Source organism: Athene cunicularia, assembly GCF_003259725.1.
Source record: "Athene cunicularia isolate RWA chromosome 17 unlocalized genomic scaffold, athCun1 chr17_part1, whole genome shotgun sequence".
NCBI classification, from domain to species: Eukaryota; Metazoa; Chordata; class Aves; order Strigiformes; family Strigidae; genus Athene; species Athene cunicularia.
Genome location: NW_020799122.1, coordinates 10,354,701 through 10,374,329, shown reverse-complemented (window position 1 = coordinate 10,374,329; position 19,629 = coordinate 10,354,701). Strand labels below are relative to the sequence as shown.

General features: G+C 45.4%; 1 protein-coding gene across 1 annotated transcript in view; it reads left to right on the top strand.

The window, feature by feature from the left end:
• The first annotated feature begins 814 nt into the window (after positions 1-814).
• EHMT1 (euchromatic histone lysine methyltransferase 1) overlaps positions 815-19,629 on the top strand; it is a 121,682-nt gene continuing 102,867 nt past the window's right edge. The window contains exon 1 of the mRNA XM_026860764.1: positions 815-1,027. Within this exon, the coding sequence (XP_026716565.1) occupies positions 968-1,027 (60 nt within the window). The 5' untranslated portion in view covers positions 815-967. The remainder of the gene's footprint in view (positions 1,028-19,629) is intronic.

Here is a 19,629-nt window from a genome sequence, read left to right as displayed (position 1 = left end):
CTGCGGGCCGCTCCGCGGCGTGCGGGAGCTCCTCGGCAGCCCGCAGCGAGCCGGGACGGCGGAGGTGCCAGCCTCCACGCAGCTGTTATTCCCATTATTGGTAGAGTGGCCTGAAATGCACTGAGCGCAAGGCCTGAGGAAATACCAGAATCACATCCAAAATCCCCAAAGAAAATGAAGTTTGCCATGTAATGACAATTAGCCGTAATTAGGCAGATCTGTAAACGTCCCCAAAGAGTACAGCACGCAGCTCAGCTACCCCGTAAAATTATGCGAGCTGAAGTACTTACTGCGCTTGCTGTGTTTCTTTATGCCAGCCTGAAACTTTTCCCCCGGTTTTGTTGGAGAATATAAACTATAAGTCTGTCTGCCCTCAGGTAAACGCTAGATTGCAACGGCCTGGCTGCTGAGCCTTCACATGCACAAAGAGAGTAACAATATAATAACACCGGTGTACATTCATACACAAACTAAGAGCTGGAGAGGAGAGAATGCCCCGAAACTGTAGCCAGATGCAGTTTCCGAGCAGCATCTCCTGACAGCTGGGTTACACCTTACCATTCAGGGATGTCAGGCTGTGCTGCAGCCTTTCCCAGCTTTCTCTCTGAAATACGGTGGGATGTGCTGCAGCCCAGAACTTCTGCCCTGCGTGGGATGAAGTTTGTGGCACAGCCGTTCAGGTGGCAACAGCAGTTTTTGGCAAAACACTCTAAAGACAGCTCAGACTTGTCACTCGGACAAGATTCCTGTCATCTTTGGTGAGAGTTTTGTACAAAGGCTTTCCTTATACTTTCTATTCTGTCACAACTGCATCTCAAGGCCTGATCCTGCTGCCCTCCCTTTGTGCTTTTGAAGATGATCGGGTGTTAATCTTGCCATGTGATAGAGGAATCAGCCCTCATGTGCTTCTGGGACTCCGTGGTCTGGTTTTGCCTTCAGCTGCCTTGGTGTGATTGCTTTCAGGAGAATGGCATGGCTGTACCCCAGGCGGGAGTTGTCTTGTAACTCATCAACTCTTAATGCACAGGTTAGTCTTAACACTACAGATGCACACCTTTTATTTTGGGAAGCATCTCCTGGGAGTCCAGGCTGGCTCTGCTTTGTACTCAGAGCATTAAGAAATGCCGCTCTTAGTATCAGGCTTAATATCCACAGATGTTGCCGTGGATTATGGGGAGGGAAGGGTGACTCATTTGGAGTTTAATTCCTCCCCTCCCCCATAAACTCAGTTAAATCTGAGGCCAGATCTGCCTTTGCTTATACCCCTCTGAGGCTGGAGGGGAGGAAGTTGGTATAAATCAGGTTAGAATTTAGAGACTGGAGGAGATGCTCTTTGTTTCCCCAGTGCTGGTGGGGGAGAGCAAGGACTGACATCCCACAACTGTGGTGTTCTGCCACGTGCAAAATGAGGGATTATTTCACTTGGTCAAGAGAGGTGCAGAGGTGTGTTCCTGGGAGGAGATATTTGCTCCGAGCAAAGAGCTGGGTGGGAGTGGGCAGGTTGGAAGAGCACTGGCTGTGTGTCTCCAGGGAGTGTTCATGCCGCCTCTGCAGACAATGTTAACTCACGACAAAAGCTTCCAGCTTCATGCCAGATCTTAGTGTTGATGGGTGAGGGAGAATCTCGCTGAGCACCAAGTTCTTCCTAAACTCTGAGCTGTAAACTTTGGTGGTTTTTCTCTTCTGGCTGCCTTACTTGGAGGCTGCCCCAAGTGATCTGTGTGCTGCGAGAAGCGCTTGACTGCCAGGTGAGTAGCTGTGCTGCAGTCATCAGGTGCAATAACAACATTGCTGTAGAAAAGCCTGGTTTTGCTGTTGGGTTTCTTTAGCAGGTGTCTTATATCCAATCTAGTGTGGGGATTTACATATTCTAGGCCTACTGCGAATACAGCACTAAAGATTAAAGGAATTGAGTTTGTCTTACTCAGCCAGTTTTATGATAGTGCAGGTTCATTGAATTTGATGCTGCTACTCCAGTTTGCATCAGTTTAGTGAAGAGAATCAGCTGACCTTGTGTTTGTGTGTTTCCTAAAATGACTGTTTGGTGTGATCTTGAAAAGGGAGGTTTCAAGCCACGATGTTTTTCCTCAGGCTCATGCTAACCTCAGGAAGGCTGGTGCCTGCATGCTAAGCAGGAAGCAAGGTGTGTGTGTGGCTTTGAATGAAGTGGTTCTCTTCAGAAGTCACACTGCATTTTTCATCATTTTCTTTCCTCCTATCTGTTCTGATCTGTAACATCTTTTTTTCTGGAGATGCAGCTTTGATCTTTAAAGTGAAGAGACGGCGTGCAAGCCGCATAGAGGACAGATTTCCCCACTGCTCAGCACCCTCAGCTGAGGCTGGATCTCCGACAAGTTCAGCACCCAGCAGCTCCCCACGTTTTAAAGGCGAGGACTCAACAGGCTGAGCAGTTCCGCAAATCAGGCTCGCAGTGCTAAGGCTTTGCCCTGGCTTTGATCCTTGCTCTCATCCCCTCAGCCAGCTGGTGCCGGGAGCTCTGTAGGCAGCCCTCCGCCTGTTCAATGAACTTCCTACTGGATTAAGGGGCAACATTCACTCATGTCAAAGCGCTTCCTATTCATGGGTCCCTGGCTGGAAGGAGCTTGCTGTAATAGGCCACCAAGTGCAGGAGTGATAATAGGAAAAGCCAGGACCTAATGAGCAGTGCCTTTGAGCAGTGAGCACGTAGATGATTTCTTCAGATTCCAGCTTTCTGTTTTGCAGGTGACGTGAAATCCAGTGCTTCTTTCAGGCCTGCCCTGCCCTTCCTCCTCTCTCATTTACTCCTGCCAGCTGCTATTGCAAGTGAGGAGAGGGCTTTGCTTTTCCCAGGGCTGTTGCTTTTAATACGGAGTCTGTTTCAGTAAGCAACGTCAGGAAAACCTGGGGCGTTTAAAACCCCATCATCCTTTCTCCTTTGTGAGCTGTCTGGAAGCCTGCATGTTTTGATGGCTGCAGGACAGCTGGTCTGCTCAGTCTCCTTAGTGCAGTGAGGGATGTTGATTCTACATTGACATGAAATTGTGAACACAGGGTTTCCAGTTGCTGTGTTAAATTTCTTCTGGGGTACCAGGTTAATATGTCTTGCAACATTTTAGCTGTGTCTTTGTATGAAGAAAGGAGGTTTTTCCCTCTCTGATACTAAACACCCAGTAAGGAGAGTTTATAACTTTATCAGTTAGGGGCTTTTGTACAAAGGTTACTTTGTTAACATGTTAAAATTACATTCTGTCCTGTCCATGCCAGAATTTTATCCTGTTTCAAATGGATGCTAGCATTTACCTTCCTAACATTTATTCCTGCATGCTGAGCAAGCTGTGGACTAGCAAGGGCCCTTTGGGAACTCATCCTCTTCCTCCATGTAGAGAAGCTTTCAATAATAACAGAAGGGGAAAATAGGACTTCTGTAGTTTTAAGAAAACCTTAAAAGTGCCCTTCAGTTGTATTAAGCTAACGTGGCTGAACCAGTGTGGCTGAAGAAAGTATCTAAAGAGATTTTGTCGGTTGAGGCAGAATCAAAGGCTTGGTTTATACTTTAAAAAAAGCTCTTCCAATATAATTATGCTGTCTGGAGAGGATGATTTTTCATTTTTCTTTGCTGAAATAATCATACTAATAAAAATCCTTGCTGTGGACCTACCTGTACTAGTTTAGAAGTGATTTTAGACCAAGGTAGCTTATTTTTTGTTTTCCAAAGCAGAGGCTTGGTCTGCATTTGAGAAGTTTTGCCGACTTAGTTATCTGTCCACAAATACAAATAAATTGGTCTCCCCTCTGCCATAGCTGTGTCAGCAGAAGTCCTGGTAGAGATGCAATTACCAGCAAAAACCCCAACAATAGGAAAAACAGACAAACAGCTCTTCCGTGGAGGGAAGTGATTCGAGCTGCGCTGGCAGATAGAGCTGGCTGGGCGCTCACCTTGCGAACAGCTGTGCCGGCTGATGGAGGCATTAGCATCCCTTAGCGGTTCACTGCCGCTAGCAGAGAGCGGTGTGCTGGTACCCTGGGGTATCACACTCCCGAATGTGCACGAGAGCAGCTGATATCGAAGTGATTAGGAACTGATACTGTTGCATTGCCACTGATCCGAAACGCTAGTCCGAGGCCTTGCTCTTTATCAGCTTGCTTGGCAATGTGGGATCTGCCTCGTCCCCTCCTGGAGCTGGGGCAGTGCGGCCTGCGCGGCCTCTCTGCTCCGGAAGTGGGGCTGTGTGGGGGATGGCAGCAGGCCACAGCAGGCCATAGTCCTCTGGCTTTTCCCTAGCAAAGTTCATGGAGCAGAGCACAGCTGGTGCCTGTGCTTTGGGTCACTGAGTCCCAGAAAAGGAGCAGGTGAAAGGGGGTTATGTTTTGTGCAGGACTGTGAGAGGTTCAGGGGGTCAGTTCAAGAGCTTCAAGACATGTTCCTGGAGATTTGCACCTCCTTGACTGTTGTGGAAGCCAAAGGTCGCCACTGAAAGGCTCACCTGACTGTGTCTCAGGTGGATCCAGCAGAAGCCTTGTGAGTCCGTCCCTCCTCAGTGTGTGGGTAGGCATGTCCCGTTGGTGATGGCTGGTGGCTGGCTGAAGTGGTGGAGTAAATCCAGCAGGGAGTGGAAGAGTTTGCTTTAGCCCTGCTGGTTTAGCTTGGCTGGCAAGCTCTGTGAAATGCATATAAACCCAGAATAAACTGAACTTATAAAAGCGCTTGATGCTGGTATCACTGTGTCTAAAATAGAAAGGCTTTCCTGCTTTTAATTAAAAATTTCTAGCATAGGCAAAGTATCAAGGACATCCAGCATATCCTCTTTTCAAGTAGGAAATGTTCTTCCAAAAGGATTCCTGTTCCATTAATGCCCAGCCTGATCCCCACCATTGTCTTGCCATCTGCCTCTCTAGCAGCTCGCTTTGCCCGAGTTTACATTTAAGATAGTTTGGCTCCATGGAGGAGTCACCATTCAAACACGCTGCCTGACATAAACTGCAGACAGCTGCTGAGCAAGGTGAGCCAGCACGGTGTAGGGCTGAGCTGCTTGTGCGTACAAGGGACTGGCTGGGGGTGGAGGTGGGCTATTAAATATTAAATCCATCCTTTTCAGTGTCATATCTTCTTCTCAAGGGAGAGCTCTCAGAGGCAGTGGTGAACAGTGTCAGTTTAGGACAGGGAGGCTGTGAGTGGGATGGACTGTTAGAGCAGAAAATTCAGGTCCACTTCTGTTTGCATATGGATAATCATCCTGCAGAGACAGCACACAGGAGAGGGAGAAAATTTGCAGGTAGCGCAGCAGGGGAGGAAGTAAACCAGGAGAGCAAGATAACCAGGCTGACATGGATAAACTCAAAATAAAGCCAGGTAAGTGACTTATCCCATTTGTTACAGGGAGATGTAAAATTATGTAAACAGGGATAAAGATAATCAAAGTGATTATAGCTTCTTGGGTCAGCTTGGCCAGTACATAACCCAGGAGGTGATGATGAGCTTGCCATGGCTACAGCATTCAAAACCAACAGCAGAGAACTGGGGGAGTGAGTAAACTGAGGTGAGTAGAGGTAATAGTGATGCCCAAAGACTACACAGCAGGCCCATTACCTGTGATCTGGGGCAAAGTATTTGAGCCAAGTCCAGGAGGCTTGCAATGCTGCAGAAAAACGTGCCTGCTTGTGCTCATCATCTTGTTGCTAAAAAGTAAAGGAACATGTTGCTTATGGCTTCTGAGAACAGAGGGCAGTCAGGATGAATATGATGGCTTGAGCCATCCACAGAGCTGAGGGGAACCTGCCCATGAGAGCACGGGCACCTCTGTGTAGAGAGAATTACAGCCCAGGTGTCCAAGCTGAAATGTGCTGTGCTTTGGCCTTGGTTATGTTAATGGAAAAAGTCAATGTGTTATTCAGAGTGCTACTTCAGATTTTTAATTAATTTTAGAACTCAAGTGTAGGTGTGGATAGTTGTATTTTAGCATGTTAACCGACAAAAGGGAACCCTGGTCTCCCCAGGACTATTGTCCATGACCTGCTCATGCATGTGAATACAGCCCAGAGTGCCGTGAAATACATTCCCTCCCCCTCGCCTTTCTTTTCTTTTTTAAGCATGAGCTCCTGGACTCATGAGAATCACAGCTACCTTATTCCTCTCCAGTCACATATTTCTAGTCCTTGCAGTTTCAGAGGAGGTTTTAATAGATAGTTTCTCCCCAAGGCTCAAAACCAGAAGGCAAATTACCCAAATGTTTTATCCAACTTCAGTGGCAATTGGGGATGTTTCATACTGCTGACCCAAAGCATTCAGAAGCTATAGTCAGGTTCTCTCAAAAATCATAATATTGTTTCAAGAAGTGGGAAATTAAACATGTGCATGGTAGAAGGCTTAGAAAGGATTAATGGGTTTCAAAATTACATGCTTCATCCAGCTGTTGATTTGGGAATTGAAAGTACGCCTGTTGCAATATCAGGAGGCAGTTATTGAAACATGACGTTCCTCGGTGTCTAGTGAATGCAAATGCCCAAAGGCCTTTGACTTCAGAGCTGTGCCCTACCTCCAAACTGACTAAAGTTTTTGGTGCTGCATTAGCTCAGCCCAGGTGTGAACAGCTGGGCAACAAAGCCATATATGTATCTTACTATTTCTTCTCTCTAGTTTAATTTATCATGTCTTGATTATCTCGGTTCCCGAGGTGTGACCCAAGGCATGTATTTATGCTGCCCTTGACTGAAGTTCATTCCCTGTGAGTTTTGCTTTAGGCACGTGGAAGGGACTGGTGGGAAGGTGCTGGAGGCTGGCAGTGCTGTGCGGCTCGTGCCGGCTCCATGGGCCCTGTGAGCCACCAGCCAAGGATGAGGGGAGGGTTTGGGGACTGGGGAGGCAGCACCTCCAGCCTGGAGGTTCATCGGGACCTGCACTAAACAGGAGATGGGCGTTTAAGGCACTTTCGTTTGGGGACCTGAGAAATTAACTTAGTTCTTTGATGCATTTCTCATGTCCAAGGGGGTAGGTAGCAAATTTACACCCTGTCAAATGTGATTTTTGTCAGTGTAGAGTATCTGTATTCTGGAGATGAAAGCACTAATGATCAGGCTGCGAGCTGGTTTATATGGTTCCATCTAGTATCCTGATGGCCTGCAAGTTTGAACATAAACCTCCAGATTATGAGAACATAAAGCATGAGTCTAAATATTTTATTAATTGAGGAGCATTATTAATATTTGATAGATTAAATCAACACCCAGAAGGTTTTGCAAAAAGTGTCACTGCTGAACTAGTAACCAAGACATTAGGTGATTTTAATTGCAAACTTGTTTGTAATAGCTTTTGTCAACTCTGAGTTTTAAATGTTAAGGATCTGTGAATTCCATACATTAGAAAGCCTTTGTTCTTTGGATTAGGAAAGATATTTTTTAGGATGCTACAATACAGTGTTTCAAATTGGTGCTTAATGCCTCTTTAATATGCAAAGGTGATTGTTTATAAGCAGGTGTCCTATAGGACCTGGAGAGGACATCTGGGATATTTAATCTTTTTTGCCATACTTTGAGGAGAAACAACGGATGTTCCTTTAAAGATGGCCTTTGGATGAGGTGTAACATTTACACTTCTGTAGTGCCAGATCCTGTAGCTTTCAGAGCGTGTGTGGAGAGGCAAGGTGAAGAGCCATGCTGTCTTTTAATCAACATCCCCCTGTACCAGGGAGACACCACCAGTGAGCAAACAAACTGCTACTGAGCACGTCTGCTGAAGATTCATCTGCTTTGACTTTTGAGAATTTACAGTAGGGAGAGGTTAGCACAGCCTCCGGCTTGTATCGTTTGAAAAGGCCAGCAAGGGGGGATCGTATTCTGTCTTGGTTATTTCTACTTTGTTTTCCTGTCACTGCAAGTTGTATTTCCCATTTTTTTAAAGATTTACACCAGGTGTCTGTCACATGCAGCGTCATCCGTGCCTAACTCCCACATTTTTGGGATTTCTTTGTCTGCGAGTCTCCTTCCCTAGTGAAAGTACCCTTTGTGCTGGTGATATGGTTACATTCTTGGGTTTCTCAGAGTTTAGCACCTTTTCTCATGCAGCTCTGTGTTGATAGCACATTGGTCTTAATCATTTATGACTTATATTAAAAACTGTTTGGTTTGATGTCTTCTCAGATCCACACCTCCCGACTATCCTCACGGAGGCTGTTTTATAGACATAATTTATCTTCTGCCCCTGTGTGACAGCAGACTGAAATTTTACCTACCGCTGTGGATGCAAATGCTGGTGCTTTATGCAATTACAAGATGCACGTTGCTGCTGTTTGTCCTGGAGTTGTGGCTCGAGGCTGCTGCCAGCAATGAGATACGACACAAAGATCCTCCTCGCCCACAGCCAGCATGCAGGCTTAAACTCAGGCCCCGGTGTGACCCCAGAGGCAGCCTGGCTGCAGAGGAGAAGGTCAGGAGGTGAGGACGAATGAGGGTGACTTGTCAGGTCTGAGGCTTGGCTAGTGCTAGGAAGTTTCACCAGCCAACTTGCCTTTCTTCACCGGGCCTTTGTTTTCAGCCACGCTTTGATGAAAGGCAGAAACGGCAGCTCCTCCATTGGCTGCAGGAAACCACCTCCCCATGCGGCACGAGCCCTTGACGAACACGCGCTGCGGCCGAGTGCCAGTGTGGATGCGCTCCAGTGTCAGAGCTGCGTTGGCAGCTGCGAGCCCTGGGCTCTTACTCATGGGGTGCTGGCTCCTGCCAAAACAGTCTCCTGCAGTGGGGAGGCAGCATGGAGAAAAAAACAGCCGGGAGAGGGGATTTCCATTATCTGCCTTGAAACACACCTAGCCGAGACGTCTAGTGGCACAACGGTTTGAGCCTCTGGTGCCTCTTTGCTCAGCGAGGGCAGGCAGGCCCCAGGAAACGGCCTGGATATTCTCGGCGAGCTCTCAGGAGTAGGGAGGTTTGGTATGGTTTCCCCCAACGTGCTTGTGATCCAGCAGCACGGTTGTGTCAGCAGCTTGAAGCCAATGCAGGCTCTGCCGGCAGAGCTGTGTATTTTGCAGACGTGGCCGAAGAGCCAATTGCGGGAGGCCCCTGCTGTCTATGTGCATTTATACACTGGATGCCCAGGGATATTCTAAATTCTTCTTTAAAAGACGAAAACTCCACAAGTGGAAGTTGGTGTGGAGCTGCCAAGAGCTGCTCCTGATGCAACAGTGTCTGCTTTTAATGAGAAATGTAAATGGTGACATGAAGCCCCGTGGTTCCTGCATGCATTCCCTGATGAGTCAGATATCTTAGCTTGCACTGGGATGGTAACGCTGATGAAGTTGCTGATTGCTGCCAAAGCAAGGAGTCCACACAAGGAGATTAGACAACAGTTCTTTTCCCTGCTGAGTGCTCATTAACATTTTCTTGCTGATGTATTATTAATTAAGCTAATTTTTATTGCCCTGTAAGTATAGATGGTGCTTTGCAAGCACAGAACATAGCCTGCTTGTTTCCCAGAGTTTCTGAAGTATGTGTTGTGCCATGTGCAAAATGGAAAAACTGACCGTGTGGTTGAATACTGAAGTAAGGTAAATCTCTGGGTTTTGTTTTCTTTTTTCCCTCTTACTTAGCAGATGCTCGGCTTCATGGCTGGCTGGGGCTGGTAAATGTGGAGCTATATGAGCAGAGAGCTAAGGACCTGTAAATGCCCTGTATGCAGAATTAGTGCAGACAGATAATAGGACTTAAGCACAAGGGGAGTTTGCAGCATTGACCCTCCATAAGATGGAAGATTACATAGACTGAAGTAGGGTATTGCATTAAAAAGAGTCTTGGGACCTGATCCAAAACCTCAGAAAGTGGGGAGGGATTTGCCATCAGCTTCAGTGCGAGGAGACTGCTTGCAGGGTACCCAAGCAATGGGGCAGTCAGCAATTGAAACAAAAGAAGCTAACTGTCCAAGCAAGGCTGGCTGGCGGGCTCTGATTATGAGATTTAGAATTTGTCCCTGCTGAAGAGCTGCAGTGCCCAAGACGACTTTGTAGCCTTGTTAAATGCCAGTGAATTGAAATTCTGCAAACTGGCCTGGCATCGCAGTGTGGTGCTTTGTCTACTGCAGATGCAGTGTCCTTGCTGTCAGCAGCCTGCGTGCCTTAAAGGTGCAGCCGTGTGCTGCTGGTGCTGGCGTATCCGCAGGGCAAGGCTGCGCTCTCACCTCTGAATTTGCTATTTCAGATCAGCTTGGGATCTCTGTGGAGGTGCCGTGAGCCTGCTGAGATGAGGTGTGTGGATCTGTATGGGTTTCTTGTGAAGGTCTGTGAGGTGGCCTCTTCATCCTAACACATCCCAGGGATGAGTAGAGGCTCCCACTCTTGAATTGTCCTGCTTGAACACAGTGGCTGCGTTCTGCAGCCTGTGCTGCTCTCCAGGCTTTGTCCCTGGGACAGGTTGTTTGATGATTTGCTACCTACAATGCTTTTCCTAGTTGTAAAACAGAGGTAGTATTTTTACAAAGTTGTAAGGCTTGACTTGGTGTTAGAAGCCTTTAACTGGAAGTGTTGTAGAAATGCAGAATGTTAATTCTTAAATTTGCAGGTTATCTTCACTGGGTAAGAGATGGCAAGTTATGTAAGTCAGAACGTTCACTACTTTATATACTCTGGTTTATGTGCTCTAATTTCTGGCTTTGTTCCTTGAGATCATGGGTGGGCCTGATTAAGAGAAAGAGAAAACTTCTAGAAGCATTTTGTAACATATGAACTATTTGTGATCAAAGCCAGTATGACTCCGAATGTCCAGCACCTCTTCTTTGGACTTCTGATAGCAGCCTTGAATCTTGAAAACATGTTCTGTAATCTTTCACATGTGCTCTTATTCCATTCTTAAATTAGGCTAACGTATCTCATTCCAGCCTATGCAATTAAAAATCCACTTTTAATAAACAAATCCACTTTGACAACCTGTCACTGACTTTGCTAAAGCAAAATGTTGTGTAGAAAAGTGTCACTTCAGTGAACTTCCTTTTTTTTTTTCCTCCTTTTTTTCCCATCTGTTTTTTTATGTGGTTTTACAAGAGCGTAGCAGTTGCAGCTGGAGGTTCAGGCCTAGTTTCACAGTGCAGGTGAGTGGAGGAGAGCAGGGAGGGGTCTAAAAGGGCTGGAACCCCCCATCAGCATCCTCTGCCGTGGGCTGTGTCATGGCCATGCAGCCCAGGAGCACCCGCTGCCAGTGCAGGTTCCTGGCTGCATCTGCATCTGACCTTGCAAAAGCACTGGGAAAAGCTCTGCTTTGTTGGTTGATTCAGCCATTTTATTTTTTTGAATGAGAAAAAAAGCCCTTAATATTTTGGCATGAAATCACAATGCTTTCTTTTATCCTGTGTGTGACAAAACCATGTGGTTACAGTCTCTTGCTCAGCCTGGGTAGGATCCTCTCCTTCATGGACTGCCATCTGAAGTTCAATCTTAAATCTTACTTAAAACTCACTCCCCAGCAGACCCGCTTTGTCTGGCTCTGGGCACAAGAGTGGGAAGGAGTGTGTTATATTGAGTACTAGAAGTTAAACTGCATGGAAGGAAAATCAACCAGTATTGTTTTTTCACTTGCATTATCAGAGCTTTGTGAAGGTTTGGCCAATGTAGGCTATGGTTTGCTAACTGTAACTATCCCTGTGTGTTACATCACCGGGGGAGTAAAGGCAGGAGGAAAGGGTTTCCTGCCTCTGCCAGACATTACCTGTTCTTTGGGTTTTCAGCCACGTCTGTCTGAACAGATTGCTCTTTCAAAGGGTGTTGCTGTGTGGAGACCATTAGACATAGGCCACCTCTGCAAATGAATTTCCAAGAATACGGTCATTTCCCCATTTCTTCCTAAAGGAATACATGAATCAAAATTTTTGTTCTTCTCCATGTGAATTCAGGGGCTGTTTTCCCAAGCTTACTTTTAGAGCTAATCTTCATGCAGACGCTGCCATTATCTTGGTGATGTGTCTCCTCCCCTTAACTCACCAGCTGCACTGTGGTATTAAGGACGCCTGTCTCTCTTGACACAAGAATGCTGTATCACGTTGCTGCCTTCTGGGCTGGGCAGCAGATGGGAGGACTAGTTAAAATCTCTATCTTTTCTACTAGATCCTATGAGTTGCTTACATGTTGAGAACATTAGCTTCTCCAGGGATGTGGTGCCCAAAATCAGATAAAACCCCTCTGCTGTCCTGACAGCCCCCCACAAGTGTGCCAGGTAGTCTGCCTGTGGTATAGGTCATTTAGACATATGCAGCTTGGTGTGGGGATGAGCCCACGGTGCCTCTTGTAATGGTACATTGCAGATCCAAATCTGGCAGAAGAGGAGCACAACTGTGTGCTGCTGAGTGCTCTGCTCTGTAATTACATCATGTGGCTAGACAGGTATGTTTTGATCTTGCAAACATTTACTCATCTGAGTAATAATTACTAATATGCTGTAGTATTCAGCCTTACAGAAGAGCTGCTCGTTGGTGACATAATGGCTCAGATGCTGGGTCTGCCTTGGGTACAGGGCTGCATGTCTAAGCCCTAGACGTGTGGGTAGGTGCGAGCCTAGGAATATCTAGGAATGCTTCCTTGGTAAGGCTATGCCAGGTGTCTTGTGCTGGTTGAGTGTGGGTGCAGTTTTGCTGGCAAAATAAGCCGTTGTGAGTGAAGCAAGGTACTTCCATGGCATAAAGACCTCTTGGCTAAGGGCTCCCAGGGAGGTTGCATTCCTCTCAGCCCTCCGCAGCAGAGCAGAGAAGCCAGGAAGCAGGAGATGATGGTGGCGTGTTTCAAACAGCAGTTGCAGGTTTTCAGCCATGAGCCACTGGATTTGTAGAGATAACCATTGACAGGACGATTGTGGCAGTTCCTCTGCATGTTGAAAGCTATGACTATGGTATTGTGAGAGCTCATTTACATACAGCTCTTAGCATATACTGACTGAACCTCTGACAAACCCCAATTAACAGACTGTTCAGTATTGGTATGGCTAATTTATATGAAGACACAGGGCTTAGCCATGTCGATATAAGCACATTTAGGCTGGTGTGAATGTGTCTGCGCTGCACGTCATGTAAGTGTGTTGACCGAAGTCATGGTGACAGGGGCACATTTATGTTGGTATAACTTTGAATATGCTTTGAATTGTTTCAATGGAGCTGTCATGCTATGAAGCATGTCTCTTATCAGGGATAGCTAAAAAGATGCAAAAATTGTGGATGGACCAGTCAGTAATCAGGTCCTCGAATTAATTTATTTTTTTTTACATTATACTGTTTTGGTGTTTATCATTCCATGTCTTTGCATTTCTCTGTGTTTGTTTGGTTTTTTTTTTAATGGATAAAATGAGGAACAAGATATTTTGGAAACATAGAAACGAAAGGCTAGAGTGTAGATGCCAGTGGAGGTGAGGCTGGACATTATCCCATTGCTCACTTGCATTGCATGCCATGTGTAAGTTATATTGCTGAGCAGGACAGAGGAAGGCTCAGAATGTGGAGGAGGCAATGCTTCTCCCAGAGTTGTGAGCAGCCACCCTAGGAGACATCTGAGCACTGATACCTGGCTGTTTCGGAAGGTCGCAGTCACGGCCATGTGCTATCAGGAACTTTGGATCAAGTTGCAGCAAAACCCTTCAATTTTGCTGAGGTCTGGATTCTCACCCTGCATTACAGCAGGCCTGAGAGCGTGGGGCTTGGCCATCTGTTCCCAGAGCAAGGTGCTCTCTTGGTGCTGTGATCCTCAGCATTTCACGTAACTTCTCTACCTTTGAATTTTAATCCAGAGGGTGGACAAATGTTCATTCTCTTTTCTGCTTGATTTCTGTACTGTACAGGTGTTACAAGCCAGGGGTGGGGCCAGCTTTCAGCCTTACTTCCTTGAAGCTGGTACTGCCTTTACTAACCATCATACTCATTTTCATAAGCCACAATGAGAATTTTTGTCTTTGTCAGCTTCACTAAACCATTTGCTTAAGCTTTGAGAAAAAAAAAAATAAAATTAGGGGTTTCATACTTAAAGTCAAATGCCTCCAGGACTTCCTCTCTGATGCTTCTGCTTAGTTTGTCTGAGTAGTTTTTAATCCCATGCCAGGAGAGTGTAAAAGTCTGTATAGCAGATATGACTACTGCAAGTGGTTTGCTTTTCTTAGCTGCCTCTCAGAGCCTACTGGCAGTAATTGGCAGAGCAAAGGTTGAAAGCCACTGGTGTAGGTGATAGGAAGACCAGGTACAGAGGGACAATTTTCGCCAAATGAACAAAGGATGCCCTTAAACAGTCTTTGTTTATCTTGAGAGACAAATCAGTTAGTCAGCTCCTTCTGACCAGTGTTGGGCAAAATGTGCATGTGAAGTATAAAGATCTGAGCTCTCCCAGAGTTCTCCAGTATTGAAACTAGTGCTGCAGACAGCATGATGCAGCGAACACAAACCCCCATGGATTGATTTTAACAGTGGGTTGCAATCACCCAGAAACCTGATGTTGATTATCCTCCCCCTCCCCACACTCCAGTGGGTAATATTTACAATTAGAGCAATATGCACATATCTTTGGTGTGGTGTCTCTGTGCTGAAGGTGCTAGAAGGGACAAAGGGAAGTCCCTGAATCAGTCTGTGTTGAAGATTATTTTGTAAAGCATCCATATTTGTTGCAACCATGTGGGCCACTCTGATAAGCCCTGAAAGGTGCAGTGAGATCCCATTAAGAGACTAATTTTGTCTACCCTGCCCAATGAACTCCTGGCATTTGACCTAAATTAGGTTTGTCCAGTGAGAGGTATTCTAACCACTTCTTCTTCAAAGGCAACCTGCTAGACATTCAAGAAGGGATTTACGTTGCCTTTACGGAAAAGTCTGTCCCCTGATTCCTGCCTTGCTCCACCAAAGTCAGCCATGAGGTCTCAGACTGCAATGGCTGGGCATGAAATAATGGATGATGAAGAGGAGCAATACCTTGGTCAGTCATGGGACTCCTGGTAAGAAGCAGACATGTAGCTGAGCTGCTGTAATTTCTTAGGGAGATGACAGACTTGCTGAATTATCATTCTGCTCACCAAAAGTATTGGCGATGGCAGTTCCCTGCTCTAAGAGAGGTCTCTTGGTCCCATTTTACATTCTTTCTATCTCCTTGATAACATCCTCGGTGGGGCTGTGAAGCCCTTTTGTTCTCTGCTCTAGTTTCTAGGCTTTGTTGCTCTAGCAACACTTTCAGACCCAAAGCAGCAGGATCCTGGTGCTAACACAACACTACGGTTTAAAAGAAGGAAGCAGAGCACAACAGGTCATCACCAGCTTTTGTATGAAATGGTCATGCCTTGAGATGGGAAGGATGAATGGCAGGTTGTGATATCTTGTTGTCTTGCAACTGGCATTGTTTTCAACATAAGAGATGAGAAATAGTCGTGTTACTGCCGCATTTATGGTTTGTAATGTTGTTGGATTATTTTCCTTTTGTGGAGTATGACAACGCAGGTTAGACTGAGGCCATGTATCCATCAAAGCCAGGCCGACAGCAGGCAGCATGGCTGCTCTCCTTTGTGGGGAAATAAATAACTATTTCAGTGGTCAGCAACTCCAGCAGTTTTTCAGGCTCCTCTTTAGAGCTGTGCTACCGCTAGACTGTCCTTACAGCATGGATGTGCTGAACTGCCATTCATCTGTGTGTTTGGAGGGGGAGACAAAAGGGCACCATATTTCATACCAGAAAAACTCAGGTATTGTGTGAAAATAATTCTGGTAGGCTGCAAAACTCAGGAGCCCGCTGTTGCTCTGCAGTGTGGTTTGTGGGATCCTGTCAGCTGGTTTGGCATTTTGTGGCTTTACTATAAATGGTGATAGTGATACAGTATTATGCGTTAACACTTTTTTTTCTCCTGAGTGCTCTTCCATGCTTTGCCATGATGTTGCAGACTAGTCTGACAGTGTGAAAGCCACCTGTAGATACTCTGTGGGTAAGAAGAGGAGAAATACCTTCCAGATTTTGAGCATGCATTCCCACAGCTTCCTGCTGTCCCAGCCACTGGTGAAATGAAGAACCAAGTGCACTGTGTGTAGCTAGAGGTGAAAATCCCACTACGCTACTCCACGAGAGGTATGACCCAACTGGCAAGTACAATTCAAGTAATTCATTATCTGCTGCTTTTCACCTGGCCTTCCCCCCAGACCTCTGAAAAGTGTTGAAGACTGAGGGCATTTACACCATGTTCTCAGATGTCCGCATTTTGTGACAAATGGAGCATGAAGAGTGAGTACTAGCCATGGGGTTGATCCTGCTTCCACTGGGTCACCCCTTTTTATTTAGATATTGGGCTCAAAATCTTGGTTTTTTTCAAGCTAGTGAGATTAGAGATGCTCAGTCTGCAAGAGCTGGTCATCATTATACAAATATGTTCCTTCCTGGGAACAGTGGTTATGACAAACAAAGCAAGAAGCCTCTATGCTCTGTTCTTTGTGAGCTGCTGGTAGGACACTCCCAAGTGATGCCACCTTCTTCTCTTATGTATTTAGTCATTGTTTAGATCCCTGTCAGCCTGCCTAGATGGGGTCACAGATACACTGCAATATGGTGGTGGAGCTGCCCCAAGCTTGATGCCTCTGGGACACTTCTGCAGAGCTTCATGGGCTCCAAGGGTCTTGGATTTACTGTGCTCGTGCAGCTTGTTGGAACCTTGTTTACCTCCTTCTGTGCCAGTGGTTAACACCTGATGTGGAGGATGCAGCATCCTGTAGGCCACCTACTTCCTAGCAGCAGAAGCAGAATTATTTATTAAGTATTTCTCCTTTAGTTTGGTACTTTTAGGCTGTTTCCCTGACTTATGTGAGAACTGCTGGATAAAGGGTGAGGGTACCCATGTTTCTAGGTTCTGCAAGACTAGCTAGAAGGTTGCCATTGCACTAGGCACGCGTTCCAGCTGCGTGGACTCCTGCAAATTATATAGACAGTTCTTAGCTCTTTTCATACAAATGAATCTTTAAAGGGAGTCTGCACTGAGAGGATAAAATGCCTACATGAGCAGCTGATTTTCTTCTCTGTAGCACTGTGTTGACACCAGTGGATTTAACAGCATCACCTCTGGGTCTCACTGAAATGCACAAGAGGAGCCTTTGGCTCACATACTTGTATCATGTTTAGGCCATGAAAGAGGGAAGAAGTGTATTTCTTAGGATGAAATGATTAATTGTGTATCCAGGGTATAGAGGTCACAGCAGGGATATTAGAAAGGTGCCATCAATTTTCTGTCACGGTGCTGTTAAACAAGCTTTCATGGGTATTTCTGAGGCTGCCAGTGAACAGTGAGGTGGGTCAAAGTCAGCCAGCCAGGAACGGTGAGCGTTTAAGGAAGGCTGCCCCACTCTGCTTCTTCCCTACAAGTAATTGTCTGAAGAAGGGTTTTACTTCCTCCTCTCTCTCATCATCTTCATCCAGCTGCAACTTTCATGCTGCTCATGACAAATGAGGAGTGTCAGAGGTGGATTTCACCACATCGCGTACTAACTCCTGTTTGGTATATTAGTAAGACGCCTCCATATTGTTCTGCAGGAATCTCTCTGTCCTGGCTGCTTTTTCAGCAAGGTTGAAGGCTGGGTGGGTTTTTAAATGATGATATTTTAAAATTTCAGAACAGCTTTGATTTATTGACCTGCTGCCTCTATGAATCGAGCTGTCTGGGCTGGCATCTGGAGATAAGAGGCTGTCGAGTAATTGCTTATTATTGACTGATTGCCAGCTTGGGCTGTTTGCTTGAAGAAGAATCAATAGCAGTCAATCTTCAAAGTCTAAACTCTCAGGGAATATGACTGGTTTCCAAATTGGGAATGACAGGTCAGGATAACTCCATATCTGATATCCCAACTTCATGTTTGGGCATAATCCTGCAACAGAGGAGGAAGCGCAGGACATGATCTTCCTGCATCAAGGCTTTCACATCTGCCTGCTCTAAAGTCTGGGATTTTTCTTGGCAGGGTTTTCAGGGACAGATCCCACCCTGGGTCCAGACCTCCCTCTGAGAAGTTGGAGCAGCCTCAGCACCACCTGAGATCAGTGGGAGGTGAGGGCAGGATGAATGCAGGCATCATTCATTAAGTCCCCAAAGGATAGAGCAGGGAGGGGTGGATGAACAGCCTGTGCTATGACACATCCAAACCAACCAGTTTGGATGCTTTATAAATAAAACAAAGCGTCTATTTTAATGCATGGTAACAGAGATTTCCTTTCTGTGGGTGATTCTATTTAGGTGACAACAGAACAAAATATCCAGTGTCACCATACGTTTTATCATTCCTTACGGAGACTGTCGCTATGGTGAGCGTTCATTTTAAAAAGCAGACATAGCCCTTATTTAACACTATCATGACACGTTGCCTTTTTTGTGGATTCACGTGTAGGGCTTAAAACATAAAAGGGGCTTCATGGCATCAAAGGCATTCAAGAGTTGGGTTTTTTTTTAAATAAATGTTTAGATCTTTGTAGTGGCTGGGGTGAAGTCTAGCGAGTGGATCTGTGAAGCAATCTCACACCTTTGGCTGTAGCCCACTACGGATTTTCCCCAGCGCTTAGGGGTTGCAGTCTGGTTTCTATGTGTCCTAGACTCAAGCAGGGTTTAAAACTTGAAATAAGAGCCTTTTGTGGGGGAGGGGGAGGCTTGGATCTCTATCAGCTACGAAGAGCAATTAAGCAACAGGACATGAAATAGATAAATGGGAAGGGGAACAGCAGTACCCTGGTAATATGGGAAGATGAAAATGGAAGAATCTATTTCTAAAGTATAAATACTTGTTCTTAATTTTGAAGTTTTATTTTCACCAGGAAAGCTCTGATTCAAGGTGCTCCGTTTGGGATGAGGGAGAAATACATCAAATAGAGCAGTTTAATCTACAGCAGTCTAGGAGAAAATGGACAAGATTACTTGAACAGCCTTGTTTAGATACTGGATTTGTGGTCTACTAGCAAATCCTCATTTGCATGGGTCCTTAATCTGTGCAGTTAAATGTGTCTTAGGATCTGTTACCTACTATGATGCAGAGTTGAGAACTAGATTTTTAAAACTATTCCTTTTTTTGGCTGTGGAGTTAAATTGTCAGCCAACATGTGAAAGATATAGGGAGAAAGTTTCTGTAATTACAAACTGAGATTACAACAGTGTTGAAGCAAATCAAAGTACAATTTAGCAGCAAAGTAACTGAGTAGAATGTGATGGAAAGCTCTGATTTTACTATGGTCTGCAGTTATACAGAAGTTTTTCTTTCAAATCAAGCCTTCCAAACAACATATGTTATGATCTATAATTTTTCCAAATATGTAATTATACAGTAAACCAACCATTAACAGTGTTGTTCCAGATCTGGATTATTGTATCTTGCCTTGTTCATATGTTAAGAAAGGATGCATTAGTTTTGTGAAAGTAATGTCAGGCTCTCAGTTTGCATAAGCTGAAGAAAAATTGTAAGGTTTTAATACAAATATATTCTACATTTGATAGAGAGTGATATTTCTGGAGTTGGAAGAAATAATATGATCTTGGCAACAAAAATACTGACCTCTGAATGTTGTTGTTCGTTTGGTTTTGGTTTTGTTTTTGTTTTTTTTTTTTTTACTTAACAGCTTCCCTTTGAATATTAGTTCAGTCTAAGAATCTCATGCATTAACTGAAGAGGTTAGGTTTGTACCTGCTCACTTCATTAACAGCTGTTAC